The sequence below is a fragment of the Oculina patagonica genome, chromosome 13 (assembly GCF_052425735.1).
Source record: "Oculina patagonica isolate OP01 chromosome 13, crgOcupat, whole genome shotgun sequence".
Taxonomy (NCBI): Eukaryota; Metazoa; Cnidaria; class Anthozoa; order Scleractinia; family Oculinidae; genus Oculina; species Oculina patagonica.
In genome coordinates this window covers 9,936,663-9,958,673 of record NC_135770.1, presented here as the reverse complement: position 1 = coordinate 9,958,673, position 22,011 = coordinate 9,936,663, and the positions used below count along the sequence as shown (strand labels likewise).

Genomic DNA, 22,011 nt, shown 5'->3' with positions numbered 1-22,011 from the left:
GGTTTCCAAACATGATCTTAAGAATAGATATTCCCCATTTTATTGCCCGTTTACTCTATAGTTTTAGCTTTGTTTGAGAAGATATATCAAGCACAAGAGAGTGTTTGATATATCTTGCCCATGGTTGCCACTAACATCAGTTTTCAAAATTCCTTGACTTTTCCTTGATAAAAATAAAATTTCCCTGACTAAAAAAATCAAAATGTCAGATAAAGAAGCGGCCTCCAGCTTCTGCTTCCAAAAAAATAAACATCCCTGAGATCACATTGTGACTAACCTGAAATGTTTCTTCCAGCCATCAATTGTACAAATTCAGCGGTATTCCAATTTTCCCAGACTTTTCTTCAAAATGTAAATTTTTCCGGACTCAAAATTAAATCCCCTGACTTTTCCCTGACCTTTAAGAATTTTATTTTTCCCTGACCATTTCCTGACCTGTGGCAACGCTGTTGTTATCACGTTTTCAAACACCTTTAAGCTCGACAAAAATACTCCGCTGCGCGCCGTATTTTCAGCTCTCTGCTCGGTGACTGGAAATGTCATAAAACACTCTCTCTCGTGTTTGATATATTACACAACTGCTCGCTTTGTGTGGGCAAATTAAATAAGCGTTCGAGCACTTTGTGTGATACTGGCAGTTTAGTATATTACTGATAAATTGTTTCTAACAAAATTCAAATTAAATAAATCAAGTTACAATTCACAAAATACATAGCAGTCGCTACACGATCTCTAGGAAAGCAACAAGCCACTTCTGAACAGTAAATTACCTTCCACAAAGGAACTGTGTCACGGATTTTAGCCAAATGAAGACTTATCAAAATGGCAATCAGATTGAGTAAAAATATAAAAATATCTACTTAAAAAGTGAAGGAACATTTCGATAACACAGCAAATACTGGACAAGGTACGGATGGACAAAAATTCCAGAAAATTGAAATGGATTGTGTTATTGTATTGGGAAACTGTTAGGCTGCAAAAGTTTTCAGAATCGATCTATTTTGCATGTAACTTTTAATTATAACGCCCAGGAGACATGTTGGTTTGAAATGAAGCTATGGGTTAGTCATTTAGATCCACAGAAGTGTTTCCTTCGTTAAGACTAAGTTCCAAAGGGAGTATTTGGCAAATCTTAATAAAATAGAATAAACGTAGCCGGGACACAGTTCCTTGAAGGAAACGCGATTTTGAACATTGCAGCTGCTTAAGACGTAATTCATTTACAGATAACCAATAAGATTACAGGATTTTCACGGATCTCACCTGTGTTGTTGTCGAAGAAGCGTATATGTCTGTCCTCGTGAGCTGTGACTGTGAGGGGGAGGGTGGGGTGGCTAACTACTTTGTTTATTTGAGTTGACGGTGAATTATCTGAAAGGCAAAAATATGTGGTCTTGTGAACAATTTCGAGAACACCTTCAGAAATGATGAGTACTCCACAGATGTATATATATCCCAGTCACTTTATACTGGAACTTCTTGTTTGATGGCGGCGTATTTTAAGGAGTTCTCTGCAGCTAACGGACTTGCCAGTGCATTTACCAGTTTACTGGCGAATAAACGGCTCCAAAAGTTAAATGAGCCCGCGGTTTTCGCCCCCGACGTTACTAAGCAACATGACGTGTCATCTTTGCGTCATACTGAAGTGATAATTTTCGGAGTACTCGTGCGTGTCCGTGCTATTATTTAATTGGATGATGAGAATCGGAAACTCTTCGTGAGAGTCAACGCAGATCCGACAAACACGGAACTTGTTTTCTTCCACACGACGAATATGCAAAATTAACTGTTGCTTATCTGCTTAGAAATACTGTGAAAGATATTTACTTTATTATAGGAAATTACGCGAATTTTAAAATTCGCGTTAATTTTTGTCAGTGTTAATTTCCGCGACATTAAGTGAAGCGTTAATTTTCGCGACCTTAATTTCCATTAATCTAGATCTTGTCCAGGTATATTTGATTCTCCCTTTTCTGCAAACTGTATTGGCTTGTATTTCATTCTTTTTTTATGATATTTCCAGTTCATGCCTGCTTTCAGAAGGACAGTTCGACATCTGACACATCATCTTCTTATGATTTCGGCCAGAAACTACGCTTTCTTGTGTTAATTGCGTTAATTTCCTTCATTTTCAAAATTTACGTCAGGACTCTTTCGCGTTAATTTCTTTTATTGAGGAGCGAGTTTCCCTCCAATTCGCGTTAATTAAAGTCGAGTTAATTTCAAATACTTTAATAAACACGGGCGTTGATTTCCTATAATAAGGTAATGCTAATCATCCGCATACTTACTGTATGTTTTTGCGCTGTCGAGTGTAACTACTGGTGCTGCCGTCTCCAGATCATAAATAACACACTGAGCAGACGAATACGAAGCGACCATCTGTGATGTCTCCGTGCGGATAAAGTCGATTGATGTGGGAACACCATAACCTTCTGCAGAGGGAAGATCAAAAATTAGTTAATTCTATCTTGTCATTAGTCATCAGTCTACGTCACTACGCAGTGTGACTCCTTCGTTCCGGACTGATGAGAAGCTAGAATCTTAATCAAACTTCAACTTACAGGTAAGTCTCGTTTAATTGTATAATTAACCAACACCACTCGGCGGCGTACAAACAACGCGCGAAACGACTACGAAGATCCGACGATATTTGTACTCTAGGAGACTTCTTATTTCTTCTGACGGCGTAAAAGCGCCAAAAAAAGGGTTCAAGCCAAGAAATCGTTAGACAAAAGATCTTTTATGAGGCATTTAAGAGAAGAGTCTCGCTTTATATTTTAACTCATCATTCGCGCTTTGACTCGCCCAAAGGGCTTGCCAATGAACTGCAAGACGCAAAAAAGTATGCAGTGATGTAACATAAGATATGTTAACGCAGAACCGTGAAATGTTCTCTTTTCGAGTTACTTCGCTCCTACAGACCCTAAAAATTCCACACTGATAACCTAAGTATAGAGCGATTTTCACTTGAGCGTTGAAAGTAATTTGCATTTGCTTTGGTTTTGCATTACTACGCTTAGTGGTTGGATTAAAACATCTCGCGCCACTTTCTCAATCAATCGCGACTCGCTCACACACGTTTTCCCGCACTTCGTGCCAGCTACATGTATTTGCTTCGAGTTTTGATTGGTTCACTGGATTGTGTATGTTCTCTGCATTGACTAGAGTGATAACTATGGTTTTGGTTTTGGTTTTACGACATTAACCGAAAATCGTTCTTAGCCTTAAAGCCAAGTGGTGGAGAGATCACCATTTATTTGAAATACAAGTACAAATGTTTGGTAAGTAGTAGTGTTCTATGGCCCAGCTACCACAACATTTGCAAAAAAATTCTGTACTTGCCTTGTTCTGGAATGTAGCTATTTAGTAGGGGTGATTTTAATGTTGGACTCCAAAGCCGACAGGTGCCGTCTGCAGAAGCGGACAGTAACTGCAGTGAACCTGTCTGGACCGCGAGATCCCACACTGCATCTGTGTGTGCTACAAGGATGCCGCTGAGATTTTCCGAATCTGAAAAAAAAAATTAGTAAGACACGCGGAACAGTAAGCGATATGAAACGATTCTGTATCCTAAGTCAGGGTGTTCATTAGGTATCGGAGATCGGAGAATTCTCCCCCTACTTCGTAGAATTCTCCGGCTGAATTTCGAAGGCCTGTACCTATTTTTTTTATTAAGATGTGGAACCTTTAGAAATCATTCTCCGGTTACTTTACATTATTCTCCTGCTATTACAATTCTTAATGAAAACCCTGCTAAGTGAGTAGACTTCTCTATTTCTGAGCTTAATTCTGATCTCACGCGATCAACGTCTTTGGTTTGGCCAAAACATTCCATACTGATGACGTTCAAAAATCCGTGCATTGTCTCTGATTGGTTGTTACTTGCGCGCGAAAATTCAAAACTGAGCAACAACCAATCAGAGACAGTACATGGAACTATGTAGAGCTACGTCACCAGCCTGGCCTATTTTTTTCGGCCGAGTCTCAGACGTTTCTCGCTTACGGGAAAATAATGGAGTGCACAAAGAAACAGGTCTGTTTGCTTTACCTAACGACTCTAGCATTAGCTGTATTTTGTTTCTCGCCATTTTCAAAAGAAAGCTGCGTTTTTGCTTCAGTTTGATTGTGACAAAATTCTGTCTGTTTTACCGCTGCTTATTCTTTTCCAGTTTCTGTTGGTACAGAGTTGACATAAGTTTCCTTTTCTCTACTTCAGTTGTTCCAGCGCCGTAACCAGACCTTTGCCATAGACGAGGCAAGATCTTGCTAGGGGGTTATGGGGGCAGGCCCTCCGGAAAATTTTGAAATCTAGAAGCTCTGAAACTCTTTCAAAGACATTTTTCTTGACGCATTTCTTTCGAATTTCTTGAGAAAAATCAATCTTGTTCAATTGGGATTATTTTCCCAACAAAACATATTTAATTTTTAATTTTGGGTAGAAATGTAGACGAGGGGTAGAAATCTAGACGTTTTGCCTCTTGCTAGTTACGGCTCTGGTTGTTCTCCTTCTTCCTAAATTGAAGCCTACTTAACTGGTATGAATTAAGAAGATCCGCCAGGGATAGTACATCGTGAATCAATTTAGCGTAACGTTTGTGGCAACCCGTCCTCATTTCGGCCATTGTAGTTTTCCTTGGTTTATAGTCATTTTTGGGTGGTTTTCTTAATCAATCAATCAATCAATCAATTTATTAATGTCATGGCGCGGGATGAGGTTGCCCTCTCTATCCAAGCCAGACGCTCATGTAAAAAGCGCATAGCGAAATAATTTAGCTTTTGGAAAAGAGCTGTTAACAATACAGCTGAACCCTGCTGTTTCACACTCTCGAGAGAATTAAAAAATAAATAATATTAATGATACAAAACTTACTGTAGGGACCATATGGGTCTATATCAAGAGATGGAATACTCCAGCAGATGATTGTTGAGTCAGCACTACCACTAAAACACATTTCACTGGTGGAGTTGATCACAACTGAGAGGACAGGAGCACTGGGGAACGAAGAGAGTAAATTAACTAAAATTACAGTGTATAGTATAGTGGAATTTAATCTTAGTGTAGGTGATGGCCAACAAATGCATTGATGAAAAGTTGGGTTTAAACTTGGGATATGCCATTTCCCAATTTCTTAAGTTGGTGGTTGATTGCCATTTACAGGGGGAAAGCAGTAGCTTTACAGTTTGGGAAAATGGTGAGAAAAAACCCTGAAGGGAAATTCTGTATAAAATTTAGAGTGATATATTTACAGGTACCGGAATTTACTCAGAGCGCCTGGAACTGAAATAGGTAGGGCTGTACCGAGTCAAAACTGGCGAAAGGGCTGGAACTGGTAGATAAAAGAAAATGGTACACAGATTTTTGCTTGGAAATTCTGGTCGGGAATTCTGCACTACTTTTCAAGACTTTCCGTTTCTTTTGGAAATTTTCCAGTCGGGCAAAACAAAATAGTCTTACCATTTAAATGCCAACCGAAATTTCCAGAATTTTCTGGGTAAATGTTAAGTAACCAGTACTGTATGTGTCTGGAGCAAAGTTTTGTGTGACTTTTGCACTGTTAGAAAGATATTATATCTGCATGTATTTCAAAGGCAAGGTCTATTAACTCGTGAAATAAAAACAAGTTTTATTTCCCCATACAGTACGAGCTGAAAAGGCTAGTACAGTAATGATTTTAACACATTTGCTTTTTCAAGCCAGCAAAAACATGGCATCCACGAGAGATAAATTACATGTACATAACTCTAACCTACCTGTGACCTCTGAAGGTGTAAATTGGTTCCACATCTAATATATTGCTCCTGAAGGAAAAAGAACAGCAACATGCAATGTAAGCGACACGACCTGGGATCTTTGACTGTACAGACATACTCTACCAAAACCCAAATACAGTGAAATGTAGTTGTGGTTTACAGTCAAATCTTTCAGAGCCAACAGAAAAAAGGGTTAGTCTACAGTTGGGCCAAAGTCGCCCACATTGCTTGACTTATCCTGGTTTCATTAGCATGAAGTGACAAGGAGTATTACTATTTCTTCTGATTGGAATCTAGTCCAGGTTATACCAAACATTTTGTCAGGTTGACAGTTGATTTCAGGGTACTTACTTTTTCTGCGGTACAGTCTTCTGAAGATTCCATAATTTAAGTGAGTGATCTTCTGAGGCTGTTATGAGAGCTGATTCAGTGGGGTGAAAGTACAATGATCTGATGCTATCAAAATGACTAAAAAAATACAACAAAAGAAAAACAATATGATTAACATTTGAAGTACATGTGGCAAATTAAACATAAAAGGAACTGTTGCGCGTATCGCTGAAGAGCAGGTTGGTTGTTCACAGAACTAAATTTGATTGAACAGCAACAAAAAGTTTCATTACAAGACATAAACTCCTCAAGTTACAACACTTCACTTCTTTTCTCATGTGCAAATGAAAGTCTTGCTCTTATATACAAACCTGGTCTAAAATATTCTCCAAATGACTAATTATAGTTGCATTACACAATAGAGATCTGTATAATTATAGTAGCTTACTACACTTACTTTCTACAAGACGTTTTGAAACATATGCTACATGTAAAACGTTCCAGAATGGTTTGAGTGACAACTGAATTCAGTCAGTTCTCTTGTCGAGTTCTGGATGTTTCTAAACAAGCAACACTCAGACAATTTTCGTAACAAAAAAAAGATGAAAGGAACTCATGCAAATACCTTCTTAATGTGAACTTTGGGCTCCACGTTTTTCTAAACTCTTCCTTTGTGTTCACCTAATGAAACAAATGTCAAGTTAGTTATTGGAGCAAAGTTAAGTTTTACCAAGAAAGATATCTTTCCAATTATGTAGCTTTGCAAACAATTGAAGGAAAAGAAAGTGCGAAAAAATACACAGGATTCAATAGGATTTAAAGCTATTATGGATTGACCTCTACGATACACTGCAAATAATCTACTACTGAACTACAGCAGTTGCAAAGAAAGTCTGAACAAAGTCAGGCTTCAAGTCTCACACTGGTTTTCAATTTAAATTCTGTGTTTGTCTTTCTTGACTATCTGGAACACTTACTTCATAAGAGAGAGCTTCCGCTTCATTGGTAACTGTAAGACTTGCCAATTCACCAAGACCAAGGGCGCTCTCAAATGGTTCATCTGGTGTGGCGATGGGAGTGGCTGCAGCTCCTTTGCCACCGGCAGCTGCATTACTAGGTACAGACACGCTTGCTATGGGTGGGATCTCGGAAGTGGCACGAGATCCACTCAGTCTGACAGGTGGAGGGACGTTTATGATGTTAGGGGCAGGTGCAGATGGCGGCATTTCGTCTTCCCCCTCTAGGTTTGCAAGCATGGCCTGTAAAGCTGACCGTGGTGGTCCTGTGTTGAAAGAAATGTACTAATGTTAGGAAAGAGAATGTAGAAAAGGAAAAAAAAAAAAAACACACCAAAAAACTCCATCACATTTTTATGGTGCTAAATGGAATTTAGGCTAAATTAAACACAAAACAATGCTGTTCAGCCCCTTAAGGCAGGCATGCAGAGTGGCCAGGGGTGCTGCAGGGGGTTCATGTGGTTAACAGCTCAAGTGGCTTTTGAGGTCAAATCATTTCATGTGCATCCCGCTATTCGACCAGGCTCGGCGATTTCTCTCCATGCCCTACCTCCCTCTTTTATGGTAAGTCTGAGGTAAGAATCATTGTTCCACTGTTTTACAGTGTGACAGTGCCTGGTGGTTGCCCCTCACAGGGTTGTCATGGTTACCCTACGCACTCGGCTCTTTTGCTTGTGGCGTCACCATCTTTCCAGGCACCTTCCCCAAGCTCATCTTCTGTTGAAGAGTTTAATGTTTTCAATCGTTCTAGCATAAAAAAGCTGCTCTGTTTTTACCCTGTCCCAGGCAATTCCAGCATTTGACCCAAAAAATTCTTTACTGATAACCGAATCTCAGTTGTCTCTATAGAGCTGTCATGGAAGAATGATTGAGTGTGCAAAGAGAAACTTGTATGAACTCAAGCTAATGTTTTTACAAATAAATAAACTTCTGCTAACTTTTTTGGCTCTTTTTGGTTTTTCTCTCCTTCTTGTACTGCTCTTTTAACTTGGCCAGCAAGTTTGAATCAACTCCCCACTCATTCTAAAACACAAGTAGCAAGCAACACAATATGATGTTAAAATTATGTAAGCACACAGCATTTTCATTGGAAATATGTGTAACAACTATAAGAATTTAACGAAGTTGATTTATGACCCCTAAAATTAATGTCAAGATTGATCAACAGAAATTATCTTAATATATGTAAACTTGCAGTTTTTTTTTACTGACAATATCAATACACAGTCTGTCAACCAGGAGAAAAATATGACATCTAGAAGAGATGGTATTAATTCTCAGAACAACATTGTCGTTCAATTTTACCCTTGGTACAATTTGGTATTTTTCTTTGTTCTGGTTGTAGGTGAGGCCACATTATATGACAAAAATTGTACATGTTTTTTTGCATGAAGCATGCAGTACGTCACAAAAGCCATAATTATGTGACAAGTTCAAATCAGAACTTTGGTTTGTCCCAATGAATTCATTGCCATGAGGACAAAACTGAAATCAACAAATCACACACCTGGGCACTGGGTCCATCGCTGGTGTCTATAAGGAATAAAAAATACAAAAAGCATAAAAAATTAATTGAAAGAAATCTTAGAATCAATTTCTTACATCACTGATAACTAACAGATACTTTATTTCTCATACTTGCCTTTTATTTATTTTAGAATAATATTACACGTATACATGTACCTACTGAATACATGTACCCCCTCCACATCCAAACCAGTACTTCATGTACAGTGAAACGGCCACTGACAGGCCAAAAAACTTTGGCCATGAAGTGTTTTTAATTAACGGGGTAGTTGTTGTAATGGGTTTGATACAAATTACAATGCTTTTCAATTATGTCATGACAGTGTAATTGTACAACAACGACAAGATCCAATTCTGTGTACACTATGCCAGATTTTGGGCGGACATCATCATTTTGAGCCTTTGGGCTTGGAAACAAATTGTGGACAGTATTTGACGGTTTGTAGGCGACGTTAACCTGTTGTTGCCTTAAGATGCGACAAATCTTTTCGGAAATTCCTTGAACATAAGGAACATAAGTTTACTGGACTACATGTACAATTACACAATTTTTAAACAACTAGCTGCCATTGTAAGGAAATAATTCTGTCGCCCTTCCCCCCAAAATAGATACCAGTACAGTGTATCAAAATTTCATACCTTGTGTCACAGGATAATCTGGTTCCTCTGGCATGGCAATATCCACGTTTTCTAACATCTCGTCATTGTCCTCAACTTCAATCACTGTAACGTCAGTTTCCGAGCCAGAGTCTTCACCCATTACAAAATCAAATTCAGCAAGAGCATCAGCTGTCTCGTCGTCATCTGCAGTGAGCATTTCTTCAACGGCATCTTTATTCAACTCTTCACAAAAGCAACAAAAGAAACATTTTCATTTACTTATCATTCACTGGAGAAGTATTAAATACAGCCAAAGAATAGACATGACCTCTGTCAATACTAAGTGGATTTCAGTAAGGGGGTGAGGTCTGATAAGCCACTGAGAGTACATGTACATCATGAATACTACTGTACACTGTACACTGTATGTGAGACAACTCCAAAATGTGGGCTGTCACTAGCCCCCACTGGAATCTCAAGTGTGTGCTTAAGTTTAATTTAGAAAACAATATTCTCAAAATATATTGTATTCAACCAACACATTATTGAGGAGCAGGGAAGGCACAATGAGTAAGCGTTTAATGTGGCTAAATGTAATTTAGGCTAAGTTAAAGTCGAGCCAATGCTGGTCAGCGGCAGCTGATGAGTGGACCATACATGTGCCATGATGTGAGATTGGGGTTGTGCAGTTTTCAGGGCTGCAAATAACAGTCGATCATCAGACATTGGCCGACCAAAAGTTGCTCATGTCTGACGAAATCCCAAGTGTAGTCGGACATAATGTCCGGTCAATTTTTTTATCATAAATCATTCTATGGCAACGATGAATAAAAAATGTCTGACCTTTATTTTGTTATGTCCGACCAAGATGGTGTGGTAGTAGGGCATAAATTATGTCCTTTCAAGTGAAAAAAATTATTTGCAGCCCTGAGTTTGTTTCCAGCTGGACATGTGTTCATGGCCCCAGCCACATACAAACACAACATTTTTAACATCAATATTTCTCCCAAGTTGACACTTTTCTGGTCCCAAAGGTGCCTTCTTTCAGCAGGTTTGACAGTAATTAATTTATTGATTTACTTAACCTACCTGGTTTTCCCCTCTTGCCCATTCTTCTTCCAAGTCTCATGTCATCTCTGTCCTCAGATTCGTCATCAGCACTTCCACCGTCATCTAACTCATCATCATTGTCTTCCTCGTCTTCTACGTCATTCTGAAGAAAGTCAAAGTTTGCAAGAACTGCGGCTTCTGTTTCGAGATCATCATCAAGAGGTCTTGAATTAACAACAGGTCGAACTGGCACCCTATTGGGAGAAGAACAAACATTAAAATGGATAACATTAATTTTACACTGTTCTAACACGTACATGTACATGTAGGGCTAAGTAGAAAATTATTTGTAAATTGGTGTTGTTGATCAAGTTTTCAATTTTAAATAAGGGTTATTTCAAATTCTCACCATATCTTGTGGGTCATGAGTCAGACATTAAAGGCCTGGCTAAACTGGGAAACATTGTTACAGAAACATTGTTGTGGACACAACTGTTTCCCAGTTTAGGCACGTGGGAAACATGTTGCGGAAACAAATTTTGCTTCTCGGAAACAAAAAATGTTTTTGCCTCGATCAAGTCAAAAACATTTTTGCTTCCCGGACACAAATTTTGCTTCCGAAACATATGTTGCCCAGTTTAGCCACCCTGGAAACAATGTCGACTAGTTCATGCGCATGTGTGACAGCTTGTTCCCGGAACATTGTTTCCTAGTTTAGCCACTTGGGCAGCAAAACATTTTCCTTGCTTCCCGCTAATTTAGCCACCTAGGAAACATGACAAGGAACAATGTTTCCTTAATCTAATCAAGATTTGAGTTTTGAATCAAGTTACAGTTTGAATATTAAACTTGTCTATTAATTAAATCGAAATGAGGAGTTGAATAAAATTATAATATTATGATTTTATTACTTAATACAATTTGGCAGTAAATAGAATGAGGGAAAAGAGCTCTTTGAGCCACGACTGAATTTTTTGCCAAGTTTAAAAGTTTAGTTTTCATTCCTTGAAAATATACATGTATGAGCAGGTGATTCAAACATTTCTTTGATGCACATGGTAACAGATAAACGGCGGAATGTCTAATAAGATATTTTCGTCCTACGTGACTCAGTATGTCTGAATAGCACACCCGTGTAGGCATCTTACTGGGAAGCGAGAGGTTGCGAGTTCGAATCCCAGAGGAGACAGTTTTTTTCTTTTTTTTTCTTTTTTTAACCCGAAGCACTAAAATGGTTTGTTTATTATATCACTCCATAGGTATGCATTGCAGAATAATTTACTTGTAAGCCGTTAAGTAATAACACTGTAAATAAATATATCAGAACATATAGACTGATTCAGGTACAAATGTATAAATTGTGCTGTTTCATCTGAAAAGCTTTTCCTTTTCTTGCGAACAAGCAGCCACCCACTTGATTTTAGCCAATGCTCTGGTTTCTAGATAGATCCATCGTTAATGAAGCTTATGTGAAACCCGATTTAGTTTTCGAATGCTCCTACATGTACGACGCTAGCTCGACAGATATATACGAAAGAGATTGATCATTACATCGCTTTTGTGGCTCTCAATTTCCACTTTTTCGGCGGTCGAATACTTTCCACACATAATAGTCAGCCATATTTTATTTCTTTGCTTCTTGTTTTTCTTGTAAACCCCTTTAAATTTAAAAGGCCGCCTTTATACGGCCGCCTTGCTACACTCTTTTTTCTAGTTATTTACTGGTCAGCGGAGTTGCAACGAGATATTTACAGATGATGGACCGACCGACCGACCGACCAACCGACAAGTGCCATTGGGCTAGCTACTAAACTCCTGAATAAATTCAGTCGAAAAAATGCCATGTGTGATATTTGACAGTTGACAAAATAGCCAAAAAATGCAATTTAGAATGAAACGCCATGTGCCTGTTTTGTGACATAAGACATACTGAAATCCCATAAACATTCAAGTTTTGAGCAGGGTTTCAGTTTGACTTTTTCAAGAATGGAATCAAAGAATGAACAGCCCTTTTCAGTGTTCTGTACAAAACTACTTTATTATATAAACTGCAGTGCTTTTAATTAGTGAGTGGTAGCAAATCAATAAAAATTGTATCAAAAATGATATCCACGCATGTGTGATATCATTTTTGACCAATCAGCTCGAAGAGTTTGCCATGTTCAATGCTCATTGAGCCAAAGTTTAACGATATTAAGTCGAAACATCTTCCGATCTTCCTCGGCAATCTTCGGTTATCTTCGGAAATCTTCGGAAATTTTCGGAAAATGTTCGAAAACATTCTTACGATCTTCGGACAACATTTTGAAAATCATTGGAAATCTTCGGAAAATCGTCAAAAACCTTGTTATTAGTAGGTTTACATAATAAACAGAATAATAAATGGTTGCTTGGAGATATGAAATTGATCTTCTCGTGTTCAAATCGATATCTCACTCATTCGCTGCGCTCACACGTGACATATTGATTTGCACACTCAAGATAAATTTCATATCTCCACGTAACCATGTATTATCCTGGCTATACAGTACCGCTCAGAAATAAGCGTCCCAAAACATACGCGAAAAACGCGTATGCTTTTGCGTATACACGCGTATGCGTATCTGCGTATATGCGTCTGCGAATCTGCATATAACAGTATACGTGTATGCTCATTAGTATGTATGAGCTAGCTTATTGTGTTTTCTTTTGTCCATAGTTGATTGTTCTTTCAATGGCCTAACATTGCTACATGTAAAATTTAAATACAAGGAAGACTGACTAAATCATGTCGTGCCAAAGCGATCAACACCGCAAGTTTTACAAAAATATAAAATGCGTTCCGTTTTGTTACAATAAATACTGCAGTTGACTGTCGTTTAATATAATACACAATACATCAGAAACACTAGTCATCAAGTTTTCACTGCAATGAGAAAATTTCTCTTTTCGTTTGAATCATCGTTTTAATTTATCCCAAATAGAACCGAGTAAAGCCAGAGATTTCGTTATTTTCGCTACATGCCGTGACACTTCAACAAGCAAACAAACGAAAATTAACAAGCGTTTGTAATTCATTCTTGGTCATTACCTTTTATTTAAGTGTTGGCTCCTAAAGGACATTTAGTTTAATGAACCAACGTTAAGAACGAAGTTTTTATTCGTCTTTTCTTTGCTATTCGTCGTCGCGTTCATCGGCTCGCTCTGGAATGTTGTTTTGTCGGCGTACGTGATCGTCTTTTGAACTGTCGAGAGCATTCGAAATCCCGCATGTCTTCAACAATTTCCTGGCAATCGCTTCTACAATTTCGGTCCGAGGCTGTTTCTGTTCCTTCGCCTTTTAAAGTTGAGTTAAATTGCAGAATCACCGCTTGTGTGACTCTCTGGCTCCAGAGAGAAGAAATCAATCTTGTTTTGACTTGTTGTCGCGACACCAGAGACTGGCTAATCAGAAGCGGTCGTTCTCACGCGCTTGGTAAACATTGTAACACGCGATCTGATAGAGTCGGCTGGATGTAATATTTCTTGTTCAAAACCGAACACTTATAATAACACGACTTCTCTGCTTGAAGAAACCACTTAAGACGAGTTTTAATTTAGGTAATGAACGTTTATTCGTTTGTCTCACAATAGAATCGCTTTGAGATGTTGATCGCGACGTTTCGACTGCAATACTGCTAGTCTTCATCAGGCGATGAGGTCCATTGTTTACACGTCGCTATTTATGCACGTTGGTTCGCTGTGATTGGTGCATTTCGATCCTCATTATTATTCCGACTAACAGATGGTGTTCCCTCATAGGTCCGCTTCGTAGTTGAACGGCTGTTATGCTTTTTGATCGTAGGTATCCATGCTTCAGGAATTTCAATTCCGCTATCTCTATTGATGTTATTAGAATGAAGTCTTATTTGGATAGCCTCTTTGACCCTGCGTGTGTATCGGTGAGGGTCACGATCGATAAACTTGACTTGATTCCATAAAGGAATATGCCCCGTTTCGTTTGCGTGCTCCGAAACTGCGGAGTTTTGTGTATGAGCAAGCCTTATGTCTCTGTCGTGTTCTTTTATCCTGTCTTGCATCGCTCTCCCTGTTTCCCCTATATATACTTTCCTTTATGGAATCAAGTCAAGTTTATCAATCGTGACCCTCACCGATACACAAGCAGGGTCAAAGAGGCTATCCAAATAAGACTTCATTCTAATAACATCAATAGAGATAGCGGAATTGAAATTCCTGAAGCATGGATACCTACGATCAAAAAGCATAACAGCCGTTCAACTACGAAGCGGACCTATGAGGGAACACCATCTGTTAGTCGGAATAATAATGAGGATCGAAATGCACCAATCACAGCGAACCAACGTGCATAAATAGCGACGCGTAAACAATCGACCTCATCGCCTGATGAAGACTAGCAGTATTGCAGTCGAAACGTCGCGATCAACATCTCAAAGCGATTCTATCGTGAGACAAACGAATAAACGTTCATTACCTATCTTACACCACGATGAACAATATTCACATCTTTAATGAGTTTTAATTTATTGGATCCAGGATACACTCCGACAAATAACAGCACATCGTGTTCCGTTTTGATGACATTTAAACTTCACGCGGCTTGCTTGATTTGTTCTCTGGCGACTTTGCGACGAACTACAGGTTCTCTGGCGATTTTGCAGTTCTTCTGGACGGCCTCTTCCTCAGCAACAACTTTCAATTTGAAGGTTAAGTTGTTTGGAATCGAGTTGCTTTTGGCAGGATGATCGATAACTGCTTAATTCTTTCGAAGAACGCGTGATTGTTTGAGAAGGGATTCTGAACTCAGGTGAATGTTTCGTCACGCGTATGTACGGTTCTATTAATAAATTCATCTTTTATCAGTGATTTGTTGTTTTGCAATATTATTACATAGTTGTGTCTTAAGGAAAATGTTGTTTCGCTGCGCGTGGATTCTTAGAACCAGAGATATAATTATTTTCGCTTCACGATGGCGCGTGCCGAAGTCAAAAGCTGTCTCCCGCAAAACTCGGATAATTTCATATCGATTTGTTGTCGAATAAAAGCACATCGTTTTCTTTCGTTTCAACACTTGAGCGACCCTTTCGAGGTTGAACTATCGGGAAATTCACGTTTATGAGCGGCTGAATCTTGTTACATGTAACGTAAACAAAACTCTCGTCTGTTTGTCTCGAAATGCCGAACGATAATCGTCTTAAAACTTCGTACTTCAAGGCAAGACAAACACTACTCGATCGTCTGCCGCCTTTTAAAGTTTTTCTCGCAAAGATTTTTCTTTTGTTTTTCCCAATAATACAACACAAAGAAAACTTAGAGGAATGAATAACAAAGAACTGCGTATGTGTTTATGCTTCGTTGCATACGCGCGTATGCGTATGTGCGTATCTGCGTCTGCGTATGTGCGTATAAGGTGCGTATACGATGGACGCTTATTTTTGAGCGGTACTGTATATCCTTCAACCTGATCTTTTCATATGCATCTGTTTTTACATGCTTTATAACCAGGTTGGTTTTGACTGATTCGCTTGACAATTGCAACATCCATGGGATCAACTAATGCAATTTCATGATTAAGTGGTTAAAACTTAATGGCTGTCCACTTGTGTTCCCATCCACAGTTTCACTAAAAACACAAATAAATGACTAGTCCCCTCGGCTTTCTGCTCATGGAATCGGAAGGCCCAACAAATTCATAGCAGTCCTAATTTACCATCAAAACAGTTGTGAAATCTGCCATGTTTACAAAACATGTAGGTGAACTACATGTATCACATCATCAGCCTGTTTACAAAGCATGCCAAAAGATGCATGTCGAAAGATCAGGCGGAAATAAAGTCACTATGCACATAACACTGAAAGAGAGCTTTAATGAATTTTTCACTTAATTATTGAGAGAATTACGTGGCTCGATTTGAGTGTAATCTCTTACCGTTTTCCAGGAGTTATGGAGAGAACACCATCAGTTTCTTCACTGGACAATTTTCTGCTTGAGGTCGAGTCATTTCTTTTCGGAGACCTCTCGTGCTCTTCAATTACTGCAAATTCATTTCCTCTGCTCTTCCCTGAAATACCATTGGGCTGATGGTGGTCTGGTGCTGGAGCATCGGCTACTGATAGGCCAAGAATAGATCTTACCCGTGATGAGCGGACGTCTAAAATAGTGTCTGTATAGCCAACTTCTTGAAGGTATCTGTTGAAACATTTCAAGCAAATGAGTCACCATGGTTTTACCATTGTACCAATTTTTAGGTTCTACATGTATTCTTGTCTATAACTGTTTTTAAGAGAGAGGTGCTTTGGCCTAATGGTAAGCGCGCCAGATTTTTTTTTTTGAGTGAACCGGGTTCAAGCCCCGGCTGGGGGACACTGTGTTGTGCTCGTGGGCAAGAAAATTGACTCTCACAGTGCCACTCTACGGGTACCGGCGAATTTAGTGCTGAAGGGGAAACCCTGTGATGGACTAGCATCCCATCCAGGGAGGAGTAGAAATACTCCTTGTCAATTCATGCTACAGAAACCAAGATAAGCTCCAGCCTTATGCCACTAGGCTGGACGCGTAAAAGCAAAAGGCAAAAGGGCAGTGCCAAAGGGTGTTATGGGCAGTGGTAATTCACCACTCCTCAATTAAAGCTCATGGTGTCTCAGTGCGATGGAAAGAGAAATAATTTAATGTTCATCAGATTCACAATTTTTTTCTATCAAATACATGTAGAAACACTATAAACTTCAAGCAAGCGGTGGAGAATTACCACTATAATCCATTGTCGGTACATTTTGGCAATCTGCATGTATATTTGTACGCTTTTCTAGGGCAACCTATCCAGGGCTCAAACCCGGGCTGTTTGATCCGGAGTCCGGTGCGCTTACTATAAGGCCACCGCGCCTCCCACAGGATCACACAATAAACTCCTGAATGAAAATAAAGCTTTGTTCAACAACTCACCAGTTTACAGTATATATCTTTACTTATGATCTCAAAATACCTCATCATCACTCTGTACAGTCTTTGTAACTTATTTAAAACAAAAGTGCAAAGCTCCCTATAGTTGAAAGGTTCAACCAAATGTGCTACTTACTGCCGTAAAAGTTGTCGACCTTGCCGCCAGTTCATTCCTGGTTTTGTGTTGTTAGTGGTGCCATCTTTGTGAGGTTCTTGATTTGCATTTTCTTCCTCTTTGTTGTTCACCTTTTCTGATGACACATCTGTGCCGTATTTTAATCTGTGATATTTTGCTCTGTAAGAGACATCAACCATGACAATCAAGGATGTTAAGTCAGGGTTAAGCTCTAAAGCTTTTAACAAATGATATAACTTGTTCTTTTTATACCCCCACCGCCCCACAGGGTTGTCAGAAAATTTTGAAGTAGGCAGCTGTATTGTTGAAGAAGCTAGATGGCTGAATTTCTCTTTTTTTAACTAAAGAATCAGAGGATATCCCAGCAGAGTAGCTGGCCAAAAAACTTGAAGTACAGGTACAGGGCTCGAGACTAACGGTAGCCAACTAGCCAAAGGCTAGTAGAAATGATGTTTTGGCTAGTCGATTTTGGACATTCCCTAGCCAAAATGGCTCGTGGTAATTTTCGTGGCAGTTTTGTGAAAAGAAACCGCAAATTGAAATCGACTCTGGAGAACAGAACTAACAAGTATAGTGTTGACATATTTGAAAGAATATGGACATGTTAAAGTGAATGAAAAGCGAACAAACGATCATTGATAACTTCTTTTAGGACTTTCTGGTGACGAAAGCGACAAGTGAAAGAAAACTGTTTCTGCTAATTATTTGAATAGATGGCCTGGGAAATCGATCATTATGTGGTGGTTGTAACGTTAATCAGTGATAGGGTAAGGTTGCATGAACAACGAGGGTGAGAAGTCGTGTACGTGAAAGCTTTCAAAAAGCTTTCATGTACACATGTAAGATTCGGTTCCGTTGGATACCCGAGATTATTCTGCAGTGGGTAGGAACAAAAAAGGGAGGAAAAGACCCAATGAAGACAGCAAAGTGCCTCCGTGAAAACGCAAGTTTTTGCCTTCGTGGAACACAGACTTTCCATGGATTTAGGAAGAAAAACCTATCTTGTCCGATTTGTCATTGGCTTTTGTCTCTGCAGGCTTGGGAAAAAAAAACAAAAACCATGCTTGAAAGTTCTGGCTAGTAGATTATTGGTTTTGGCTAGTGAAATCAAAGGTGTCACTAGCCACTAGGCTAGTTAGCGAAAAAGTTAGTCTCGAGCCCTGAGGTAGCAAGTTATTTTCGCCAGCTGCCAGCTTATTTTGACAACCATGTCCCATTGCTTTAGGCCGGTTATCACTGGGCACAAGCACAAGTATAAGCACACAAGAAGCACGAACACACTCGTTCTTCTTATGCTGTCATCACCAGCAAATCTCCACAACAAAAACATTGAACAATTTTGTTCTCTTGTGCTTTTTTCTAAATGATTCCTAGTGAGGACAGCATAAGAAGAACAAGTGTGTTCATTCTTCTAATGTGCTTATGCTTGTTCACAGCGAAAACCAGCCTCTACTCTACAGCTTCCTTTGCATGTTCAGTGTGCAAAGAAGTGCATGTCCAAAAGCCCGGGGCTTGTGGATTTTGCGGCCTGGCTAGTGGATTTTAACCTTTACTTGCCCGACGGGCAAGTGAAAGTTTCGGGGAAATCTTTTGAGGAAATTACCCTTTTAAAGATTTTTTCCGGCCAGTTAAAATGACTTTCAGGCTAGTGCATCCTGGCTACAGCTTACCCCAAGGGCAAGCTGGAAAATTGAATTTCTTTGTACTCTGATGTTGTATCATACTATATATGTACACGTATATGTTTGTTCAAAGACTTTGAAAGTTTATTTGATGACTGCATATAGACAACTTGGGTGTTTTCCATTAGGCCAAATTTTTCGAAAAATTTTGGTCATAAGTCAAATGAAAAGGTCCATTTTGGTTTGGTCTGACCGGAATATTCAGGACCACCTTGGGATGCGGGGAACTGGGAGAACGAATGCAAAATGGAAAGGACCATTCTACTCAGTTGGCCTGGATTAAGCGGAAAATGTCGTTCCATTTTACAACGGACAGTTCCTGTTGGTCTGACGGGTCCCACTTTGAAAATGGAAAGCACCCCTGATGACGAACTAGACAGTATAAACATATTCTTACTCACAGTCTACTGAACAAATATGTTAAAGTTTACCTTTCTTGTTTAAGAGCATATTCCAACATCTTAATTCTTCTTATTAAATCATGTTTAAGATTCTCCTGCCCCTTCCTTTCACCTTGTAGGAATGCGATACGTGCCTGCAAATTGAACAATACATGGTTACATGCTTTTATATCTAAACTATGTTAAGGCAGGAAAGAATAAATTACATGTAAACTTCGCTGTGCTTAAGGCACCATAACTAAATCTAAATGTACATTGTATGAATCTACACATGACTAACTTAGCTAACAAGAAACAAAATATATTTCAGAAACTGCTTTTATTCTCTCATGAATCTGTTAAAGAGTGAATGATAACAATGTACATGTACATGTACAATTGAGGCTTTTTTTTCCTCGGGGTAACTGTGAATAATAAATTAATATGACAAAAATGCTGCATTATGAACATATATGCAAGGCACAAATTACCATAAGAGTGAGGAGAGTGATACAAGGAAGTAAAGTTTGGAAATCTCTTTAAGAATAGGAAAATATTGAAACAGATTATGGTAAATTGAACAGAGAAAGGAGGTGTTATTACTGGGTCATACCTAACACCATGAAAATAACAACAATATTGAACCAAAAATTTATCAGTCATCATTATTTCACACTTATTAACAATAGCAGCTTAATATTTGTGTCATACTAAAATTAAATATGGCTTTCTTTGACAGGTATTTCATTCAACGGGAAGTAATCATTTCTTAAAGAGGGCTGAAAACCGCTGAATGCAACAGGTATTCACATTGGCAACTGATCAGTGGTTCTAGAACATCTGATCCTGAACTACCTTTGATACTGAATTATTTATTTAGCCATTGGAAACTACACAATGAAAGTCACCTTGACTTATACATTGTGCTACATGTCATTGGTCATTAGTCCCTGATTATTCTTTGAATTGTGAAGTATTTTATAGTATACTGTTGTTTGTAAACAAAATCAACAAAGCTACAGGGAGATACAAGCTTAATAATAAACATAAAAGTGTTCAAATATCGCCATGGGACGAAATCAGATTTGAATAAAATTTAGACAAGTCTTCATGTCTGTTTCAAGGTCTGGATTTTATTACAAACGAGATTTTCGAAATTAACTGAAACAATTCAATAAAACGTAGGGTTTTGTTTAAATGCTATACCAGAGATGATCAATAATTTTCTAAAGAAATGCTCACAAACTGTGAACCAGCGGAATTCTAGCCCATGCATGTGACATGTCTAATCAACTCGAAATAAAACCCATTCTTACTAAAATATAAACATACACTGTAGAATTAAGATTTAGCACTCGATCTTTGATACAACAAACCAAACATTCGCTTTTTGAAAAAATAGTTTGCCGACTGTGTCTTGTTCAAATAAGGAACAACCTTCAGGTAATTCAATTATCGAAAGAGCATTCGAGATCGAACAGGGAGCCAGACGAATAAAATTCAAATAAAAACACCATCTCTATTATTTAGATTGTATTCCGAGGCCTTTGAAAGTACACTTTGTCAAAACATAAAAAGGCAAGGTTTAACATTCAACTAAAACATAATCAATCGCAACTTTGTAGGAGAATCTTTTACAGCCCAATATCTCAAGATTCCTTCAACAGGCGTTGATCGTAAAGTGTTCAAGAAAGACCAGTTACTACAACCGATACGAGCTCCGATTCTACGTTCTGCCATAAACACAAGTTGAATTTCTAACCCTAATACACCAAAAAACCCACCTATTCTCCCTAAAAATAAAAATAATGACTATTAAAATCAGTTTAGACACGAAATGACAGAAAACATTTCGGAAGTAGACCTTAAATTGGATCAAAACAGAGCGAAGATAAGCTCAACTTCGAAGGTCACTTTGCGAAGAGTTACACTTTGAAACAGAGGTTTCAAACAACCCTCCGTTCCCGTAAACATCGGTTTCATGAAGCAAGGAAGGCATTACATGCCCAAATAGTGGGTTGGAAGGCGAAAGTCACCCTCGAAATCTTCGAAAACAGGGCTAATAAAAAAAATTTTCAAGCGTACCTGCAATTCAGCTTTCTCAACGTCCCAATGTGCTCGATCCATTTCAAATCGGGCCCACTCATGTTGAATAAAATGTAAAATGCCCGGAATTGTGTACTTTGTTCCTGAATCATTCTCTTGGATTTGAGAAGAAACCGGAACCTTTCCTCCATTGTCGTTTTCCATGTCAACTTGAAGCTTCAACTTTCTACTCCATGAAAGCCGCCATTACATTTAGCACGCGACAATCGATCGACGGTGCAAGAGGCCCTCCGAAGGCGCCAAAGAAACCGTCATTCGATCTCCATTTATTCCTACAACGGAAGCAATGGGGGCTCTTTCACACTGGACGCAGTTGAATATACCTTCTTCCTTGTAATGGGCCAAAAGTAGAAGCTTACTCCGTCGAAAAAACCGCTATCTCGATGATAATCCCCTCTCAAAAATGGAAGACATTTAGATTGCCTTCATTCAAGATCACATGACATCTTCTCTCTACCATCACCCTATCAAATTCCAGCACACCGAAGTACGA

General features: G+C 38.8%; 1 protein-coding gene across 1 annotated transcript; it reads right to left on the bottom strand.

Annotated features, from left to right (window-relative positions):
* Positions 1-949: 949 nt before the first annotated feature.
* LOC144636700 (striatin-like) lies at positions 950-21,988 on the bottom strand. The gene is made up of 16 exons (XM_078495888.1): positions 21,498-21,988; positions 19,464-19,567; positions 17,351-17,509; positions 16,204-16,464; positions 10,317-10,531; positions 9,267-9,470; positions 8,608-8,633; positions 8,039-8,123; positions 7,062-7,366; positions 6,710-6,765; positions 6,106-6,222; positions 5,755-5,802; positions 4,874-4,995; positions 3,346-3,513; positions 2,292-2,435; positions 950-1,371 (listed from the first exon to the last, which is right to left on the bottom strand). Exons 1-16 carry the CDS (start codon positions 21,660-21,662, stop codon positions 1,217-1,219), a joined length of 2,334 nt encoding a protein of 777 aa, XP_078352014.1. The 5' UTR covers positions 21,663-21,988; the 3' UTR covers positions 950-1,216.
* Positions 21,989-22,011: the final 23 nt, after the last annotated feature.

Coding starts and splice junctions, on each gene's coding strand:
- LOC144636700 (XM_078495888.1), bottom strand. CDS start 21,662: ATGGAAAACGACAATGGAGGAAAGGTTCCGGTTTCTTCTCAAATCCAA. Junction 8,634..9,266: donor AGATTATCCTGTGACACAAG/GTATGAAATTTT, acceptor TATTCCTTATAG/ACACCAGCGATGGACCCAGT. Junction 3,514..4,873: donor AGACCCATATGGTCCCTACA/GTAAGTTTTGTA, acceptor TTTTTTTTTCAG/ATTCGGAAAATCTCAGCGGC.